The 22,387-nt window shown below is 33.2% G+C and overlaps 1 protein-coding gene across 11 annotated transcripts in view; it reads left to right on the top strand.

The window, feature by feature from the left end:
* Positions 1 to 22,387, top strand: part of PRKACB (protein kinase cAMP-activated catalytic subunit beta) — a 152,377-nt gene that overhangs the window by 111,145 nt on the left and 18,845 nt on the right. For all 11 annotated transcript variants that reach the window (XM_070467829.1, XM_070467826.1, XM_020891275.2 and 8 more), the window contains 5 exons: positions 6,183 to 6,281; positions 7,279 to 7,361; positions 10,552 to 10,678; positions 11,592 to 11,687; positions 14,968 to 15,090. In XM_070467829.1, the coding sequence (XP_070323930.1) occupies positions 6,183 to 6,281; positions 7,279 to 7,361; positions 10,552 to 10,678; positions 11,592 to 11,687; positions 14,968 to 15,090 (528 nt within the window). The remainder of the gene's footprint in view (positions 1 to 6,182; positions 6,282 to 7,278; positions 7,362 to 10,551; positions 10,679 to 11,591; positions 11,688 to 14,967; positions 15,091 to 22,387) is intronic.

Below are 22,387 nucleotides of genomic sequence, written 5' to 3'. Positions count from 1 at the left end.
CCATGCTCCTGATTATACTGTTTTCTCTCTGGGCTCTTCTTTTTCATGTGCTTTTTCATATTTTGTTCTATTTTTTTTCTTCTGTCTTATCTGTCAAGATTACTGATCTCAATCTCTGGACTATCCACTCTTCCTATTTCATGTTCTGTATGCTTTCCCTGTGTACTCTTGTCCAAGCTTTAAATCATCCTTGAACTTCTCCTGATTTGTACAATCTGAGCATGGAGCTCTTAGAGATCTATTTCAACTAGTTCTTAACCTGATTATCTAGATGAGATAAGATGAGATAATTGGATCTGAGAAAGGATAAGTGACTAGTATACTTGTATTGCTAGCACAACAGCAAAATGTTTCAAATCTGTTTGTTTGAAGCATAATAGACCCAAAATACTATATTAGTTACAGGTGTACAACATAATGATTTGATATTTGTATACATTATAAAATGATCACTACAACAAATCTAATTACCCTCTGTCACTGCACAAAGTTATCATAATATTATTGATTATAGGTGGCTGGATGGTAAAGAATCCACCTGCCAATGCAGGAGACACAGGTTCAATCCCTGGCTCAGAAAGATCCCCCAGAGGAGGAAATGATAACCCACTCCAGTATTATTGCCTGGAACATCCCATGGACAGAGGAGCCTGGTGGGCTACAGTCCATGAGGTCGCAAAGATCTGGACATGATTGACCAACTCAGCACGGCACAATGAGCACATATTACCTATGGTGTGTTTTATGCCTGTGACTCATTTATTTCATAACTCTTTCTTCTGTAAGCCCTTAAAGTTTGTATGTCTTAATCTCCCTTACCTGTATCACTCACCCATCAACCCCCTCACTCTGAGTTCTCTCTATCTATGAGTCTGTTTGTTTTGTTGTGTTTGCTCATTTGTGTTTTAGATTCAGCATATGAGACATCATGACGGTACTTGTCTTTGTCTGTCTGACTTACTTTACTTAGCATCATACCCTCATACCCTCTCAGTCCACCTGTGTTGTCACCAGTTGCAAGATTTCCTTCTTTTCTTATGGCTCTACAATCCCATTGTATTCCATCTTCTTTAACAGTCCATCCATTAATGGACATTTAGGTTACTTCCATATTTTGGCTATTATAAATAACACTGCAGTTAGCATAGAGGTGCATATATCTTTTTGAATTAGTGTTTTTGTGTTCTTTAGAAAAATACTCTGAAGTGGAATTGCTGGATCATGTAATAGTTCTAATTTTTTGAGGAACCCCATTATTGTTTTCCATAGTGATTTTACCAATTTACCTTCCCACCCACAGTACAGGAGGGTTCCATTTTCTCCATGTCCTTGCCAACGGTTGTTATTTGTGTCTTTTTTGATAATAGCCATTCTAATAGGTATATGGTATTAGCTCATTGTGATTATGATTTGCATATCCCTGATAATTACTGATGTTGAACATTTTTTCATGTGGTATTTTGATAAGAGATTCCATTGAATCTGTAAATTACTGTGGGTAGTATGGCCATTTTAACAATATTAAGTCTTCCAATCCATGAGCACAGTGTGTCTTCCCATTTGTTTGTGTCATTTGTAATTTATTTCATCAATGTGTTTTCGTTTTCCAGGTACAGGTTTTTATCTCCTTGATTAGATTTATCTGGGTGTTTTACTTTTTTTGATGCAATTGTAAGTGGGACTGTTTTAATTACTCTTTGTGATAGTTTTTTAGTTTAGTATTAAAACACAAAATATTCTTATATATTTTATATTGTGAAAACTTACTGAAATAATTTATTAGTTTTAATAGGTCTTTTGTGGCATCTAAAAACATTTAATGTTTAGCAGGGGGAAGTAAAAATGTGGGATTATTAGAATGCATTAAAATTTAAGAGATGATCGATTTAAATAACCATATATATCTCTTAAATTTTAATGCATTCTACTGAGCGACTGAACTGAACTGATATATATATATATATATATATATATATAGAGAGAGAGAGAGAGAGAGAGAGATTGCTATATATAAACCTACTTGTATCCACAGGCCAAAAATCTATAATACATACACACAAAAAAGAGGAAAGAATCCAAATATAACATTAAAGATAGATATCAAATCACAAGGGAAGTGAGCAAAAGAAGAAAGGAACAAAATAAAACCTGAAAACAGTTACCCAAATGGCAATAAGTACATACCTATCGATAATTACTTTAAGTGTAAATGGACTGAATAATTACTTTAAGTGTAAATGGACTGAAAGCTGAATGGATTAAAAGAGAAAATAAAACCTATGTATATATTGCCTACAAGAGACTCACTATAAATCTAAAGATAAAGACCATTACAATATACTAACACATATATATGGACTTTAGAAAGATGGTAACGATAACCCTATATGCAAAACAGAAAAAGAGACTCAGATGTATGGAACAGACTTGTGGACTCTGGGAGAAGGAGAGGGTGGGATGTTTCAGGAGAACAGCATTGAAACATGTATATTATCTAGGGTGAAACGGATAACCAGCTCAGGTTGGGTACATGAGACAAGTGCTCGGGCCTGGTGCACTGGGAAGACCCAGAGGGATCGGGTGGAGAGGGAGGTGGGAGGGGGGACTGGGATGGGGAATACATGTAAATCCAGGGCTAATTCATATCAATGTATAACAAAAACTACTGTAATGATGTAAAGTAATTAGCCTCCAACTAATAAAAATTTTAAAAAAATAAAATAAAATGACTATAGATAGTATAAAAAAAAAAAAAATCTAAAGACACACACAGACTGTAAGTGAAGAGGTGGTAAAAAAAAATATGCCATGCAAATGGAAATGAAAAGAAAGCTGGAATAGGAATATTTATATTAAGACAAAATAGACTATAAAACAATGACTATAATAAGAGGCAAAGAGGGAATTACATAATGATAAAGGGGGTTAATCCAACAAGAAGTAATGACAATTATAAATGTATATGCACCTACCATAGGAGTGGAGAAGGTAATGGCAACCAACTCCAGGATTCTTGCCTGGGAAATCCCTTGGACAGAGGAGCCTGGTGGACTGCAGTCCATGGGGTTGTGGAGTCAGACATGACTGAGTGACTGAGCAACCATAGGAGCAGCCAAATACATATAGCAAATATTAACAAACATAAAGGAAGAAATTGATTATAGCATATTAATAGTAGGGACTTTATTTTTTTTTTAAGGAAGGAAAATAAATTGTTTATTCTTACAAATGAGTAGGGACTTTAATATCTCACTTATATCACTCAATGGATTGAGACAAAATCAGTAAAGAAACACTGGTGTGAACTGATACATTATACTGGATGAATTTAATGCCTATATATGAAAAATTTCACCCCAAACTAACAGAATACACATTCTTTTCAAGCGCACATGGAAATTCTCCAGGATAGATTAATGCTAGGCTACAAAACAAATATTAATAAGTATAAGAATGTTGAAATCATATCAAGCACCTTTTCTGACTACAATTATATGAAATGAGAAATCAACTACAAAAAAAAGTGCAAACAACATGGAAGCTAAACAGGGTGCTACTAAACAACCACTGGGTCACTGAAGAAATCAAAGTGGAAATGAGAAAATACCTGGAAACAATGAAAATGAAACACAATGACCCAGAATCTGTGGGACACAGCAGAAGCATTTCTAAGAAGGAAGTTTATAATGATACAAGCCTGCCTCAGGAAACAAGAAAAAAATTTCAGACAACCTAATCTTACACCTAAAGGAACCAGAAAAAGAAAAATAAACAAATCCCAAACTTAGAAGAAGGAAAGAAATCATAAAGATCAGAACAGAAATAAATGAAATAGAGACTAAAAAAAACAAACATAGTAGAAAAGATTACTGAAACCAAGAGCTGGTTCTTTAAAAGAAAAACAAAATTAATAAGAACCTTTAACCAGACTCATCAAGTAAAAAAGAGAGAGGACTCAAATAAAATCAGAAATGAAAAAGAAGTTACAACTGACACCACAGAAATACATAGTATCACAAGAGATTACTATGCTAATAAAATGGACAAACTAGAAGAAATGGATATTTCCTAGAAAAGTACACTCTCTCAAGCTTGAAATAGGAAGAAATAGAAAATATGAACATACCAATTACCAGTAATGAATCAGTAAAAAAAAAAAAAAAAAAAACAACCAACTTCCAACAAACAAAAATTCAGGACCAGATGTCTTCACAGATGAATTCTACCAAATATTTAAATAAGAGTTTTCATCCATCCTTCTCACACTATTCCAAAAAATTGCAGAGGAGGGAATGCTTGTGACTTCTTTGAATGAGGCCAGCATCACCCTGATATCAAAACCAGAGAAACTACTTTGTATATTATAATGGTGGTTACATGTCATAACACATTTTTTAAAACCCATAGAATGCACAACACCAAGAGTGAACCCTGATCAAATTAATGAGGATAATAATGGGTCAGTATAGGTTCATTGATTGTAGCAAATGTCCTCTCTGGTGAAGAATGTTGATAATAGGGGACGCTAGGCATGTGTGGGGGCAAAAGATACATGGGAAATCTTGTACTTTGTGTTTGATTCTGCTGTAAACCTGAAACTGCTTTAAAAAAAAATAAAAGCAGTCTATGAATAAAAAGTAAACACAAAGCAATGATAGTTCTCCAGCTAATGTTATATAATTTATTGTAATAAGTATGGACTAATAGTGATTCAGCCACTTCATGTTTTCAGATAGAAAAAACCAGCAAGTTGCAATATCTCCAGCATCACAAAGCTTGTTGAATAGAAGGTCTAGATTAAAACACAGGTCTTCTGACTCTCAGTCAATTATTCTTTACTCAGCATTATTTTTATACTGTAATTTTATATCCTAATAATGGACAGTGTCTTTGATTACCTTTTTTTTTTTTTGATTACCTTTTTTTTATACAAAGATTTTAAAGAATTTTTTATTTTTGGCTGTGCTGGGTCTTTGTTGCTGCACTCAGGCTTTCTCTAGTTGTAGTATTTGGGGCCTACTGTCTAGTTGTGATGCATGGGCTTCCCATTGCAGTGACTTCTCATTTTGGAACACAGGCTCTAGAGTTGTGGTGCATGTGATTAGTTGCTCCGAGGCATGTGCAATCTTCCTGGACCAGGGATCATAGTGTGTCTCCTGCATTGCAAGGCAGATTCTTAACCACTGGACCACCAGGGAAGCCCTTTAATTACCTTTCTTATTAATGTTTAACTTCTTGAGTTCTGTCACTACCCCACACTGAAAATAAGCCTCTATCAAGAAAAAAATGCCACTGCCTAATGACTTATACATATACAAGACAATTTATGTTTCCCTAAAGTCACCTTTTTTCTTAAATTCAGAATAGAACCTCTTGTGTTATAAAATTACAGTCTTCATGAGGTCATGATAAGTTGCTTTCCCTGCTATGTACCTGATTGAGTAGACTATCCAGTAGAATTGATCAATTGATCAATCCTAAATGACCTATTTGTTACAAAGACAGTCATTTTTTTCAATGTTTTGTGGCTGTGCAAATCGAAGTTTTAGAATTTGTTTTTGTATTTATTCAGATATAATGATATTAACAGATTGTTCATTTTTACCCACTTTTTAAAAATCATTGACTTTTCCTTAATCTTTAATTTTCTTGCTTATCTTCTCAAGATTTAAAATCAATACCTACTTATTACAGCTATTTGTGCCACTTCTTTTATTGGCCAATAAGTCATTAAGACCCAAGTATTGTCAAATATTAACTTTTTAGGTAATTTATTATGAACCTCTTTCTTCATAGCTCTTGCTTCTTGACTGAAAATAGTATTTGACATTCTGAAGACTAAATTTTAAACCTCTGTTAGGTATTTCATTTGAATCTGATAAGTCTCATTGGTAGTTGTTATTATCTGTATCTAAATTGGCAATTCTGCTTATGCAAGTTCATTATTATATGGAAAACTTTTTTCTTTTAAAATTATAGCAACTTTTCCTGAAACACCCTCCCCCCTCCCTCCCCATCCCATCCTTCTGAGTTGTCCCAGACCTGTATTCATGTAGATGTATGGCAAAAACCACCACAGTGTTGTAATTAGTCTCCAACTAAAATAAATACATTTTTTAAATTATAGCAACTTTTAAATTTTGTGCAAATACATTAAATATATCTTTTCCTCTCAATTATAGGTTGTTAAACTGAAGCAAATAGAGCATACTTTGAATGAGAAAAGAATATTACAGGCAGTGAATTTTCCTTTTCTTGTTCGACTGGAATATGCTTTTAAGGTAAATTTTACTTCTATCCAAATAAAATATTTTCAACTTGAAATTTTTTTAAATATGAAGCTATAATAGGATTCTAATCTATATGATAAAGCTGGAAATACGGATAAACAAAAAAATAATATATTTAGATTTTATGTAAGTCCTGTTGTTCTTAAGAACTTAGCTGACATTTTAAAAGGTTTTGATTGTTCTTGAGGAAATTGTTAAAGATAATGTGTAATTTTTCATGAAATGGTATTATAAGATCAAGTATTTCAGTTTATTAAAATTCATAGTGACATCTTATTAAGCACATCTTACACTCATACAAATGGATACACCCACATAGCTTCTCCTCTTGAACCTTTTCTGCTGCAGTCTCACTGTCTTCTTTTACTTGTAATTTGTGTTCTAGCTTCTTCATTTATTTGAAGCAAAATAGTCTTTGGCCCTCTGCTCAAACACCTTATAAAGTTGCAAAAGATTTATCCTTTAAGTTGGCAGCTTTTCAGCTATTTGAGGTGATTCTTGGCATCTCTCTACCAGTGGATTAATATGGAACACTTTAACCTTTCTCCTTTGTCTTCTTTTATTCATTAAATCAAATGAAGACCTGTGTATTTAGAATGATGTTCAAAATTATTAATCTCTCTGACCTTATTTAGTGCACAAATGTAAATATTCTTTTTCAAATTATTTTCAAACTTTTGCTTACACTATAGCATTAAGTCATTACCACAGTATTTAATTGTTCAAGAGTAGAGGATCTCCTATAAGAGTAGCAACAGAAAAATCCCAGACCAATATGTGGCGAGAGTACCAGGAAAAAAAAATCAGTGCACCAGTGTAGAAAAGTTAGAGCATGTTCCATTTATTCTCTATTTCCTGATGTTAGTAATCTATCAGATTTTTAATTTGTCTTTTTCTAATTGCACATGGTGTCATCTTAAAATATTTTCATGAGAAATAATCTAGGTTTCATAGTTTTGATCTATTTATTCTTTTTACTTGTTCATAGGATAATTCTAATTTATACATGGTTATGGAATATGTTCCTGGTGGTGAAATGTTTTCACATCTAAGAAGAATTGGAAGGTTCAGGTAACTAATACTTTATGCTTCTCAAGTACTTATATGCTATGTGTTTGTCTTAAACCAAATAAGCTTTTGTCAATGCTAAAAATTTATTTCATTTAAATTAACAGTATTTTAGCTATACAAACATTACTGAGTTTTAAAAGTTAAAACACCATCTAAACACTAACTAAAAACACCATCATGGCAGTGTAAATATTCTAGCATTAGTAGGATCATGAGGGCCCATTATTTGAAGAATTTCCAGATACTGTAAAAATTAATTGAATTTAAACTAGTATTTAGTGAATAAATATTAGTGATATATCTCTGAGGGAAGAGGTTTATGTAAGTATGAAGACAAGTAAGAAATATATTAATAAATATATAGAAAAGATAATCATGGTATCATGGTGGTAAAATTATGAAAGTTCGTTTTGCACAAATTTATTCTCCTAATGTTGCCATGTTGAGTTTTAAACATACATATGTAACTTATACATATCTATATGTATAAATATGTAACAAACATAGGAATGTACATAAACATATGTATGTTTTAAACATATGTATGTAATTTTTTAAAAAAGCAGTAACTTATCATTAAGTTATTGCTAATAAGATCACAGTTATTAAAATAGTTTTTAGATTCTGTTAGCTTTACCTGTGCATAATACTTTGTAAGCTCCTACTGTTCATTAATAATCACTTTTAGAATTAGGCTAAAACCAAGAGCAAGTTTCACTTCACTCAATATACTATATATTGATATAATTAAAACACTAGTATGAATTCAGATGACTGAAGATGATAATTCAATTCATATTATAAAAATATGAATTGAGATTACCATGAGATTACCATCATAATAGGCCAATATGAGAGTTATTTTAGTTTCCTAAGGCCTAAACTGCAATTCACTTGTTAACCTAATGTATAGGGCATCCAGTATGTGTCCAGCACTGAGCTAATGCAGAGTAACTTCTATTTAATGATTTTTGTTTTAATTCCCTGTTGTCCTGTCTTACGCTCCTTGTCCAGGCATTCCACAATTGCCCTATGATAATTTAAAGTTTAACACTGAATTACCATACCTAAGCCTGTCTTCAAAAAATATTTTATCCATTTTCTGTGACTACTTCCTTTCTTTGCAACTCCCCACACTCTTCTTTCTTTAATACTTGATACTAAGAGGAAAGCAAGTGGTTGGCATAATTCACAAAGAGACACTATCTTTCTAACCTTTCACACATTATTTATACACTTGAAAGGTTGTTAACTCCAGCCTTAGAAACTTTGAGACAGGACTGAATTATTGTTGAGCATAGCATTAATCAGAATCAATGAAGTCATTATGATTCTCTACTTAGATAGTAGCTGTCTAGACTTAAAGCTGCTACAGCATTATATTATCCTTATAGAATATTTTGCTCTTACCATTCAACAATTTGATTAAAGGTCTATGTAATGTTTGTGTACCTCCAATCAAACATTAATGTGGACATAAATATAAAATGCTGAGTGCATCTTATGTTTATTATGATAAATATAAGATAAAAGTACATCTTATACAAACAGGCATATAAAGAAAATAGGAAGGGACTTCCTAGGTCAAATGTTTCCAGAATTAGGGATAAATGTTTCAATGACCAGGGTGAGTCTTCCAGTCTCCTTTACAGTATTCTAATTCCTTGTCATAAGACATGTGTTGTAGCTTGTTACAGTGTTGTGATAGGGCTGGAAATGGAAGGATATTATAAAATATTGCCACAGAAGAGTTTTTCTTCTCATATTCATTCATTCATTCATTCATTTAACAAATAGTTGCTGGGCACTTGGTATGTATCAGGCTAGGACCTTGGAAATGTAGTACATGACAAGCAAAAGGAACAGCATATACAATCTTTTTTTTTAGAATTCCTATTTCTGGTGCTACCAAATCAAACTCATATGAACCATCTTGAGGGAAATTCTATTCATAGTTAAGGTTGTTCATTGAGGACACAAATCTGAAAGTCATTGCAATATACTAGGAAGATTAGCAGAATTCAAATGAAGATGAACCAGAAACTCAAACTAGAAAATCAGTACATCCTTTTGGAATAATACTTAGAATGTGGCATCAAGATTACCCTAATCTGTCAATTAATCTGTACTTCCCTGGCAGCTCGGTGGTTAAGAACTCACCTGCCAATGCAGGAGACTTCTCTGATAGCTCAGTTGGTAAAGAATCTGCCTGCAATTCAGGAGACCCCGATTCGAACTCTGGGTTGGGAAGATCCCCTGGAGAAGGGAAAGGCTACCCACTCCAGTATTCTGGCCTGGAGTATATAATCCATGGGGTCGCAAAGAGTTGGACACGACTGAGCAACTTTCACACACACACACATCAGTTCAACCCCCGGGTCAGGAAGATCCCCTGGAGGAAGAAATGGCAACCCACGCCAGTATTCATGCCTGGAAAACCCCATGGACAGAGAAGCCTGGTGGATTGTAGTCCATGGAGTTGCAAAATAGTTGGACATGACTGAGTGACTAAACAGTGACTAAACAACACCAGCAAATCAGTTAATCTAATCTATGCATCCAGAATTGTGTGTATTTATGTAAATATACAGATTATACCTATGTTTAGATATTTGTAGAAACATGTATAGTGAAAGATTTGGAAATTCAAACACCAGGATTGAATCTGGTTTCTGAATGAGGTTATTGGTATCTTTATTCTTCATTAATATTTTATGACTTTTTTTCTATAATGAGCATATATCCCTTTTGTAATAGTAACAGCATGGGTATAATGGCTTAAATCTGCAGATAAAAGTAGAAATTCTTTAAGTACTAGAAATTTATGGGAAAGGTATATGGAGCTTATCAACAACAGCAATGGCCCTGATAGACAATCTAACTGGTGCTTTTCAGGCATTCCTAGTATCTTCTAATATGGCCAACAATAATTTAAATTACAATGACAATGTGAGAGTTAAAGTTTTTCTTCAGCATATGCTGCTCACTAAGTGTATAAAAGCATTATTTGAAGATGATTTATTGATTTTAAAATATTTGGATACTAACAAGATTCTTTACATATGTTTAAAAGAAAAAAAGTATCTTTTTGCTCCCAAAATGCCTCTACCTCATGTTATTTTTTGTGTAATCTACTAGTTACTATATGTTAACCCATTTTACCAAAAATCAATGTTTTGTTTCTTTGTAGTGAACCCCATGCACGGTTCTATGCAGCTCAGATAGTGCTAACATTCGAGTACCTCCATTCACTAGACCTCATCTACAGAGATCTAAAACCTGAAAATCTCTTAATTGACCACCAAGGTTATATCCAGGTATGACTTGAACACATTATGTGTAATTTATTTGAGAACATACTAGGTAAGAAGTTATATATATTTAACCACAACTACCAAAATTGGATTTTTTTTTTCCCTTTGAGGGAGACAGTTCTTCCTAATACTTTAAATTGAGCTAACAGTTCTGTTGCTATTACAGAGACAAAAAGTTCCATCAAAGATAGCACCTGTTTATATCTCCTCTAGTTGTGAACTGTGCACAGGTTGTGCACAGGCTCCCGCATAAAGAAAGAATAGCTAAATTTGTGAGTACTCATTTAGTGCCAGGCATCGTTCTAAGTGTCTTACATGTGTCACCTCTTTTAATTTTGATAACAGTATGAATGTAAATACTATTGTTATTCTCATTTTAAGATTAATGAAACTAAGATACTGCAAGGTCACATAGGTAGAGCATAATTTAAATCCCATCAGCTTGTCCTGAGACTCTGTGCTTTTTAACTCTACAGTGCAGTTACCAGAGGAGCCCCAGCTACCAATTCTGGACTGGTGGCAGTGTTTCCTTTCCGTTTCTCCTGTCAGTGCATCAGGGGCACTCCTTTTTACACAGTTATTAGGATTCTCCCAATGATGCTTTTGCAACTTCTGATGTATAATTAAGGGCAGAAGACAGTGTTGGACTTCAGGACCACTTCTAGCACTGCTTCATTTTTATTGAAACTTCTTTTTGGTTCATTTGTTTCTTTGAGTCAGGGAATGGTTTTCCACATTGGTGTTGCTTTAATCTTTATTCACTAAATAGTGGCCTTCATGGATTAGTCTCAATTACATTGACTTAATTTTTTTTCAAGGTGTTAATTTTAACCCTGATTTTTAACTTTCCACTTAGGTACAGTAAATACATTTATTATGAAATAACAAATGTTTACAGGCTTTTTGTCTTTTATAGGTCACAGACTTTGGGTTTGCCAAAAGAGTTAAAGGCAGAACTTGGACATTATGTGGCACTCCAGAATATTTGGCTCCAGAAATAATTCTCAGCAAGGTATATTTATAGTATCATTATGTAAGAAGTAAAAATATAAGGCATGCATCACTGTGGACTTTTATTTTTAAAAAAAAAGTTATGATCTAATTTTACATGTTTATTTAATCTAAATATGAATTTAAATATTTGTGCATAATTACTAAAAATCAATTATTTAGAGTCTGCCACTAATCTCATAAGTTATTGATTTTAACTCTAGAGCTGAGAGAATTAGTTTAAATAAATATGGCCTCTAGATCCATGTTTTGAAACCAGAAGCATAGCCTTTTCATAATTATTCTCAGTAACAGGAGGGCAGAGAGTTCTTGCTCTGGGTTACACCAAGAGGCAAATTAAAGATGATATATATGCACTAGTTGTCTATTCTTCCTTTTGTTAGGTAGTTAGAACGAGAACTTTAACGTCTATTGCTTCAAATTTTTGTTGAGAAGAGACAGAAAGGAGGAGTTTGCACTCCCCTAACATGTTGTTTCAATTTTACCACTTAAGTGAAAAAAAAGTATGTGAATTACTTTTTAAAGTTTTAGTTTAAAAATAAAAACACTGAAACAAGTATACTATCAAGTGTGAAACAGATCGCCAGCCCAGGTTGGATACATGAGACAAGTGCTCAGGGCTGGTGCATTGGGATGACCCAGAGTGACGGGGTGGGGAGGGAGGTGGAAGGAGGGTACAGGATGGGGAACACATGTAAATCCATGGCTGATTCATGTCATTGTATGGCAAAAACCACTACAATATTGTAAAGTAATTAGCCTCCAACTAATAAAAATAAATTAAAAAAAAAACAAACATTATAGCAATTAAATAGTTATAATCTTATTGAAGACAGTTCTACTTTTTCTAAACAGTGAAAATGTGGTGAGAGAAGTTTTTAATCGTTTCTAAAAGGGTAGTTTAACTTTCATTTTCCTTTCTACTTCCATATCTTGGCAGTAAAAGCTAGAAAGGAGGAACTGATAGTAATGGCTCAGACAGAAGCCAGGAGAGAGAAAAGGATAAGATATATGCATTGATATTTATACACTGATTAACTACCCTCTGAATAATTGAAACTTGGCATACTACAGAAGTGTTAGAATAAGAGAATTAATTCTTTCAGCTTTCCTTTCACTATCTTTCATAATTTAAATCATCTATAACTTTTAATCTTTTATGATTAAATATCATTGCCACTAACATTTCTTCACTTTAAGTACATTTAACAGATAATGTGTTGCCACTGTAAGCACCAAAACTTGAAGAAAGGTGTGTGTGTGTGTGTGTGTGTGTGTGTGTGTGCGCGCGCGCGCGTGTATAGAAATAGATATTCATTGTCTGAAACTTGGGAAATATAGAAAACTATAAAGAATTGAAAAACTTTCAATCTCACTACCCAGAGCTAGCCTTTTTAAAAAACATTTTCATGAAACGTGCATGCCCTGAAACATGCATGTTTCAGTGACTGTACAATTTTGTATTCAGCTTTTCTCACTTGAGTAATAATTAGCCTGCAAATGTAATTTAATTGCTTTTCTGTTGTTGAATATTCAACTTGTTTCCTTTTTTTCTTTTGTAAATGACTGTGATAAATGTCTTTGTCCATAAAGCTTTTTTCTATATTTTAAATTATTTTTAGGATAGATTCCTAGAAGTGAAATTACAGGGTCAGAGGATATAAACATTTTAAGGTTTTTCAATACATATTGCCAAAGGACTTTCCAAAAAGATTGTAACATTTTACACTTCTCAGCAGTGTTTGAGGAGTATCTGTTTCACCACACTTTCTCCAGCATTGGGTATTCTTGTTTTAAAAGATCAGTATTAATTTGATAGATAGTAACTGATATCAAATTATTTTAAGTCTCATGACTTTGATTGTTAGATTTTTTAATGCTTAATGGCCATTTGGTATTTCTTTATGTGTATGTATGAGTCATTAGTTCATGTCCTTTGCCCATTTATCTATTATAATTTAGTTTTTCTTATTGATTTAATTATCTTTAACTAGGATATTAAAAGCATCTGGCATACTTATTATAAACATTAGCACACAATCTAAAACATAGAAATCAGAACTTGGTAAAAGGATCTATTTTAACATTATATGCTTTCGTTATAGCAAAAAACATTGTAAATATATTATTAGCGAGTTGCATTAAAAGAAAAGCATAGTTGATGCCCATTCCTATTAGCAAAACAAAAGTGTTATCCCTATTTTACTAGTCTCTCTCTCTTTAAAAACATATAGAAGCAGGAAATGAAAAATAGAATCTCTATATCATTATATTTAACCAGTAATTTGAAAATAAAATTATTTGTAAAGCTAAAATTTTAATGAAAAGTTGGAATAGAGAGAATGGTGAAGGTAATTAAGTGGATAGACCAAAAGATCTGGCAAGAATTCAGTTCATTTCTCTCCATGATAAAGTTGTATTGTTTTTTTTCCCCCCATGATCTTTTGTGCCAATTGACACTGATTATCAAATATTATATAAACATCTTTTTTATTTTCTTATCAATACTTCTAGATCTTAATTTTAGTAAGTTTAACATGAAAAAAAAAACCCAATTAAGAATAACCTTAGAATTGTACATTTGGTTTATAACACACTTGTATATTCATTATTTCCTTTCACTTGATGTAGTCCCCATAAAGCTCCATGAATTAGTTATCTTTCCTGTATACCTTTTAGAGATGAGAAACAAAAACAGTGGATGGATAGTTTACTTAAATATTTATATTCATTAGGTTCCACATTAAGCTTTTAGTTTTAATAAGATCTGATGGGATTATCCCTAATATATTCGCCTTCCTAAACCCATCAATATATTTTGAAGTCAGCTTAAGCATTTATCATGAAGTACAATATCTACTCTTTCATTTCAAAACTTTTGACCTTTCCTAAGTATTCTCTAGAAAATCTGATTCATAATATTACACAATAATTTGGGCTTTAAGAGGTAATTTCATCCAATTCCCTTCCTATTGTTGAACAAAAACTAAATTATCCCAATTAAACAGGGCATATTTTATTGTCTCTAATATTCTTAATGATTTTAGGAAGAAGATTTAATAGTATTTCTTAATATTCAGTTTCAATATCTGGAAACCCTCCCCTTTGTTTAATTCAAATCTGACATAATATATTTTCTTTTTTATTTTATCCTGAATAACTGCTCAGCAACTGCCTTTTTAAAAATTTCATATGCTTGAAGATCATTTTGGAATACTTTGACTTCATTCTCCTCTGAGTGAATTAAGTAATGATTGCCATTTGGTGTTGGTTTATCTTAGGGCTACAATAAGGCAGTGGATTGGTGGGCATTAGGAGTGTTAATCTATGAAATGGCGGCTGGCTACCCCCCATTCTTTGCAGACCAACCAATTCAGATTTATGAAAAAATTGTTTCTGGAAAGGTAAGTAATACATTTTATTATTCCTTAATTACTGATTATCTCTCTACATGAGTTTTAAGCGTTATAGATTGAAACTATTTGATATCATCTGGATATTACCCTAAATTGGGAAAAATATCAAAATATCCAAGGACTTTGCCCTTATATCTAGCACTCATTTAAGATACAGTAAATATTGAATCATTGACGTCTTTTAGGTAAAAATGGGCAATTTTACAAACATTAACAAAATAATAAAGCAATTTCCATCATTATTATCACTTGTAAAATACAGGATCATAGCCATAGTTCTTCTATCTTTCTTCAAATAAATAAAAATTGTTAGTTACTTCATGTTGATATCTGCTTGGAGAGAAGTTTTAGGGGCTGTCTTTATATGCCCTTGCTTTTTTAGGAGAGACTTGTTTAAATTATGTCAAACAACACAAAATTGAAAATAATTATAAAATGTGTGTGCTACATCATTTCAGTCGTGTCCAACTCTGCGACCCCATGGACTGTAGCCCTCCAGGCTCCTCTTGCCCATGGAATTCTCCAGGCAAGAATACTGGAGTAGGTTGCCATGCCCTTCTCCAGAGGATCTTCTGGACCCAGGCATCAAACCTGTGTCTCTTATGTCTCCTGCAGTGGCAGGCGGGTTCTTTACCACTCGATCCACCTGGGAAGCCCCAATTATAGACTAGATAAGCCTTTTAAGATGAGAATTCACAGAAATGATGTTAATGGTTTTTCACATTAATATGATTGTAATTGCCATTGATCTTTAGCAAATGTGGAAATGACATTAGTTTTTCTTGAATATGAGTAGATATAAGTTGGAGTATCTTACATTTTGAAAAACTATACTAACCTTTCTTCTTTTGCATTTATAATTCCTAATTTTGTTTTTCAAGAATATTTTGTTTAAAGTCAGCCATAGACTCTTAACTCATACCTCTGGTCCTTTTTAAAAATACTGCTGTCAGTTTAAGTAGAGATGAGCCTGATTCTTCTCATCATGAAGAAAAGAAACTAGACTTTCAAAAATTCCTGGAAGACCTTCTATACATTTATGACAGAATTCATGGGAAGGAAGAGTTTCCTCCTTTTTCTTATTCCTCCATGTGGTATGCTCTATTAGTTTTTGTTCGTTTGCTTGCTTGCTTTTGATCACATAACATCAATCTTGACATGACATTACCTTGAGATGTGATTCAATTGACTGTTTTGTATGTTGTGGCTTTCTAAACTTCCCTGGTGGCTTAGATGGTAAAGAATCTGCCTGCAGTGCTGGAGACCCTGGTTCTAATCCCTGGGCCGGGAAGATCCCCTGGAGAAGGGGATGGCTACCCACTCCAGTATTCTTTCCTGGGAAATCACATGGACAGAGGAGCCTGGTGGGCTACAGTCCATGGGGTTTCAAAGAGTTAGACATATCTAAGTGACTAAATAACAACAACATCAAAGCAGAAATAAATCTGATCAAACTCTTAAAGAATCTGAAAAGTGATAGGAAAAAAAAATCTGTTACTTTGTATCTCAACCAGATTCATCCTCTATATTTAATATGAAAGTTGACCCTTATTATTCATGAACTTAAAATTCATAATATCAGCTATTCAAAAGGTACCCTGATTATTCATAATGTAATTTATCTTATTTTACCAAGTCTCAAATTTAAATTATGGATACTGTATAGCTAGGCTTTAGGGATAAGACACAAATAGAATGAGTCTCTCCAGTCACCTAGAACCCACATCTCAACACAGTATTGTTCCATATGTCATAGTGTATATGCAGTCTACAGAGATCACAAGATTTTCAGTTCTGTTTTACTGCATTTTAAGAGGGAAAGTTCTACGTTGTGGCAGTGTTCACAAACTAGGGGACGTACTAAAGAGCACATACTTAAACTATGTCAAAGGTGAAAAATGAATACCTCTTAGAGATATTTAAGCTAGGTATTGAAAGATTTACACTAAAGTAATACAGAAAGGCAGAATGAAATATTTAGGTAATTACGTGTTACTGCTGTCCTTGCTACACTTGTAGATCTCTAGGCTTCCGATTTCTTATCTTTGTAATTGCTTTTACCCAACAGAAAACTAAAAGTCAAAAGAACTTTTGAGATTAACAAACAAAAAGTCAAGAAAAATTAATAGACAAAAAGCAGTGATTTATTTTTTTAAGAATTTGAGAAGTAATTATGTAACATCTCAAGAAAAAATAAAGACCAACGGCCATATACTAAAATACTTTTAAATAACTGAATGGGAGAAGTGTATTTTACTAATACAAAGACTAAGAGTGCAGAAATTATAGTAATATTTCCAAATAATTTAATTATAGTTAATTACAAAGTTCCTGAATCTTTACTATATTGCTTAAACATCCTTAGCTTCATAGTGAAAGTGGCTCAGTCGTGTCTGACTCTGCAACCCCATGGACTGTAGCCTGTCAGGCTCCTTTGTCCATGGAATTCTCTAGGCAAGAATATTGGAGTGGGTAGCCATTCCCTTCTCCAGGGGATCTTCCCAACCCAGAGATCGAACCCAGGTCTCCTGCATTGCAGGCAGATTTTTTACCATCGGAGCCTCCAGGGAAACTTCATAGGAGGAGTCAAATTTTCTGACAGGATGCTATTGTCATAACTAAATTTTATTCACTTAGGAAAACTACTTTCATTAAAACAAGTGTATCTTCATCTATGTAAATAGGCCTCTATTTGTCAAACATTGTACACTGTGTAAAATTTTTTTTGGCTATTTGTGAATATGTTCACATCAAACTTTAACATTTAGGATCCAATGTTAGCGTAAAATTTAAATCTGCATATATTCTAAAATTATAACAGTTTAAATCCTGGTCATCTTAGAAGAATAGGAACATAAAATTTTATATCACAATATCTGACTCTTTTTTCTTTTTTATTAGATATGATAAGGTGTTTGGTATACTGCTGTTTTTTTTTTTTAATACTGCTGTTTTTAACTAAAGGTGCCAGATTATCTCTCCCCATAATGGATATAGAGTTGTTTTCATTTCTTATTATCTTTTCTCATCTAAAGTAGAATTCATGAAAATAAAACATTATTATTGAGTGATCCCTAGGATCTGTATTATGTAAATATGAAATCATGTTCACATTTTCCACTAAAACCACCTGTTAAGGCACTCAGATTCAAACTAGAAGTTGTCTCCATCCACATTATAAAGCATTATTGTCTCTCTGTTTAGCAGCTACAAGTCAAATTGGAGACTAACTTGTTTTCAAATTTTTTAATTGTTCATGTCTTTGATAATCCAGTTTTGGTCTTACAGATCGTATATTTGTATTTAAAATTTCTTAATGGTTTTAGTGTAGTCAAATATTTAAAAACATACTTTTCATTCAGAATTTTTCTGATTTTTTCAAAAACGTGTTATTTTATGCAACAGTATTTTATGTTGAGTATATCTTCTGAAACCATGTTATTAATATAAAGATTATAGGTATCATTGACTTATCAAAGTTCAAATAAATAAGTTTAATAAAGTGATTAGTTCATTAACATGTGTACATTTGAGCATTAGATTGTTACATTCTTTCTCTATTTACAGTATTTTAGCTCAAACTGATACTTTTCAATGCACAGAAAGATGATCAATCAGCTTGTTAGATTCTCTCCTACACATATTTTGCCTTTAATAAAAAACAGAGTAGGTGGTATTTAAATGTCAAATTATTCATACCGTATTAAGATTCAGGTTTAGAAATGCCTAGTTAACAGAAAACTCTTATAATTCCCACATTGACTATGCCTCATCCTAGCAATACATATGCTGAGTTTCTGTATATAGTCTTTAAATTTAATACCTCAGTGCTATATACTCTATAACAAGAATCAGTAATGGTTTCCACAGCAACTCTATCTGGCTTCATTACTCTTAGAAATGCAAAGGTTAACATTGTACTGAAAAATGATATTTGCAAATAAGGTGGCAAGCAAGTAATAGCTGTGTGGAAACCAAGAATTTTTGATTTATGTAATTAAAAAGAAATTTTTAGCTCCTGAAATTTTACTCCATTTTTAATGACCACCAAATATGTACAAGAAGACACTATACAAAATATCAAGTTATAAACCTAAGTATACACAGAATGATCAAAAAGAATCAGTTAATGTTTTTTCATGAAGGGCCTTCCACATTCACATGAAGTGAAGTATGATTGATTAGCAGCCAAATGACTATTCCCTTTTGTGCCTAGGGTCCCCAAGACCCCCAGGTTAGGTGATTGACTAGGAAGATTCACAAAGTTCAGCATATTGTGATACTCAGGGAATGAATACCTTACATTGTAGTAAGTACCTCCATTGTAAGGTGTCTCACAAGAAAGTTTATAAAGTGAAATCAGCAAAGGGAGAAGGCATTTACAGTAATGTCCAGAGGAAACCAGCGTAAACTTTCAGGAGTCCTTGTCCAAAGGGGTCAAAAGGCAAACTTTATTTCTCCAGCAATGAATTTTGGCAACACAGATAAAATGTTGTCTACCAGGGAAGTACAGTAAAAACTCAAGGCCCAAGGATTTTATTGGGATCAGATATACATCTTCTATCTGGCACATACCAGAATCTGAGATACCCACAACAAAAGCAAATGTTCAGCATAAGCCATGTTGTTTGTAGTAAATCTAGGTGCAGTGAGCCACTCGTGTCACTTAGGGAAGTTTCTTTTCAGTTTCTGAAACTGTGACCATTCCAATTCCCAGATACCTGCCAAGGGCCAAACTTGCTGCCAGGCCTTCCTCAAGGGTAGTCTCAAGCCTGCTATATTATCTCTTTTCTGTATATTCCTAAATAAAATACACATGTGCAGATATACCACTACACTTTTTCAAAGGCCCCACTGCTAATACTTTTTTGAGAAATTAAAATGCCATTTTCTATTTGGCCATGGCTACAGTCAAAGACACTTATAGTACTCAATAGTCATTTTCATAAAATACAAAAGCAGTTATACTATATGCATAAAATCCAGGGCAGTTTTTTAACACCTTGCTGTGGACATTTAAAATTCTTCTTAATACCTGCTGTGAGATAGTCCTTACCTTAAGAGTCCTATGGCAATGGGCAAATGATTGCAACTTGTTTTGCAGAACATGGATTGAGGATGGGGTGGATAATAGCCTTCTGCAACCATCTGAATTCATTATATCTATGCACTGTTTCTGCATAGGTGAGAACAGATCAGAGAGCCCACAATCATGGTACTGATATAAGTATTTTGTTAATATCCTAGATGTTTCTTCTTATATATATAGATCCAGTCCTATGAGACTGAGTCCTATGAGATAGTGTGGACCTTAGCACCATATCTGCTAGAAAGTATGTATGAAAAGTTATGTGTTCTGAAAAGTTAATTAATGTTAACTAAGTTAACTAATGCTCAGTGTTTGTAGATAATTTTTTAACTAGGATCATAGATTTCTTAGAGCTATACTAATTTAGAGAGAGAATTTCTTAAAATTTATCCCGGTGTGCAATGTGGACAGAAGTTGACAGATTATTGACTGTGTACAAACTCTTTTGAGTCATTTAAGCCCAGTAAATTTATCCTGATGCAGGATAAAATGTTACTAGTTGAACAGTCTTTTCCTCCATAACTGCAGAAGAATAGCAGTAAAAATTTTCTCCTCTTCAATCAGAGATCAACTTTGTAATTTCTGTGATTAAGCTAAAAGTAGACAAATTTGACTCTTGTCTTTCTTTGTTTCTAAAATTAAAAAAGAGTGAATTTAAATCATCCAGATTGGATGGATACTATAACAACATGCACTGATTTTCTTCTTAGATATAACTTCCTCCTAAATTTTTAGAAGGTAATAGTTATTCCTAAAACCAAAATGCACAAGACTTTATAATTGATGTTACAACTGAACAAATATTCAGTTGTTTGCTCAGTTCAAACTTAATTTCATAGTTATTTTAACATATTGTGTAATATAAATTTACAAAGTTGTTTAAGAAGGTATCAGCTATATTCACAATTTTGTCCTTATAAAACAATGCTTTAGTTGTCTATTTTCTTCCTCACTCTATCAAATTTAAGTGCCTTAAGAAGAGAATTTGTTTGTTGTACAATTTTAAAAGGTGGAGCATGAGAAAAGAAAAGAGGAACTTATTTTTCTCTGCAGTGACTTTTCTAGTACACTTTGTCCTTGAGTAGTCTGGAAACATAATGATAAATATTGCTGACTTCTAGGTTCCTTTTTTGAATTGGAAATTCAGCTTCAGATCATTAAGATATTATTCTAAAATGAAACATGTATTGAATTAGTGCCTCTAAGATACTAGGCCAGTTTCATAGGGAATTCCCTGGCAGTCCGCTGGGTAGGACTTGGTATTTCACTGCCGTAGTCTCAGTCTCTCACTCATTCTGACTCTGTGATCACATGGACTGTAGCCCACCACGCTCCTCTGTCCATGGCATTTCCTAGGCAAGAATACTGGAGTGGGTTGCCATGTCCTTCTCCATCACTGCCGTAGACCCAGGTTCAATTCCTGTTCAGGGAACTAAGATCTCACAAGATGTACAGAATGGCCGGAAGTTTCATAAAAGTTACCTATTTTCTTTTCGCACCTGCCAGATGAAATATACTTTTATCATTTTACAGATGAGATAAGTGAGGTTATCTCACTTATCAGAAAGGTAGAAGTTTGCCTAAAGTATAAAGAACTGGAGTTGGGATTGGAACCCAGGTATTCTTTCTACAAAAGAAATAGCTTAGTAGAATTCTTGAGATGACAAGAATGTTCCATTTTATTTAGTTTAACTCCCTTATCCTATATGTAGGTAAATCAGGGCTCCGAATAGCCCAAAGATAAAAGCTGCTGCTGCTGCTAACTTGCTTCAGTCGTGTCCGACTCTGTGCGACCCTATGGACAGCAGCCCACCAGGGTCCTCCATCCACAGGATTCTCTAGGCAAGAATACTGGAGTGGGTTGCCATTTCCTTCTCCAAGATAAAAGCTAGTTAGTGGCAAAGCAGGAAATAGAATCTAGTTCAGTGGTTTTTTCATTACTCCTTCATTTGGCTTCAGTGACTCTTCATGATCTTAGCTTTCTTCCTGAATTACTCATGTTTCCTTTTTTTTTAAATTGGCTTAAAAAACATATAATTCTCATGAAACTCTTTAAAAAGGAGATACTAGAATGCTTGGATTTATATCCTCATTCTTTTAATTTTTTAAATTTATTTTAATGGGAGTATAATTGCTTTACAATGTGTTACTTTCTGCTGTACAACAACCTGAATCAGCTGTATGTGTACATATATC

This window comes from Odocoileus virginianus, chromosome 5 (assembly GCF_023699985.2).
Source record: "Odocoileus virginianus isolate 20LAN1187 ecotype Illinois chromosome 5, Ovbor_1.2, whole genome shotgun sequence".
NCBI lineage: Eukaryota > Metazoa > Chordata > Mammalia > Artiodactyla > Cervidae > Odocoileus > Odocoileus virginianus.
Note: the sequence above shows the minus strand (reverse complement) of the source record. Positions and strands in the feature narration are given on the sequence as shown.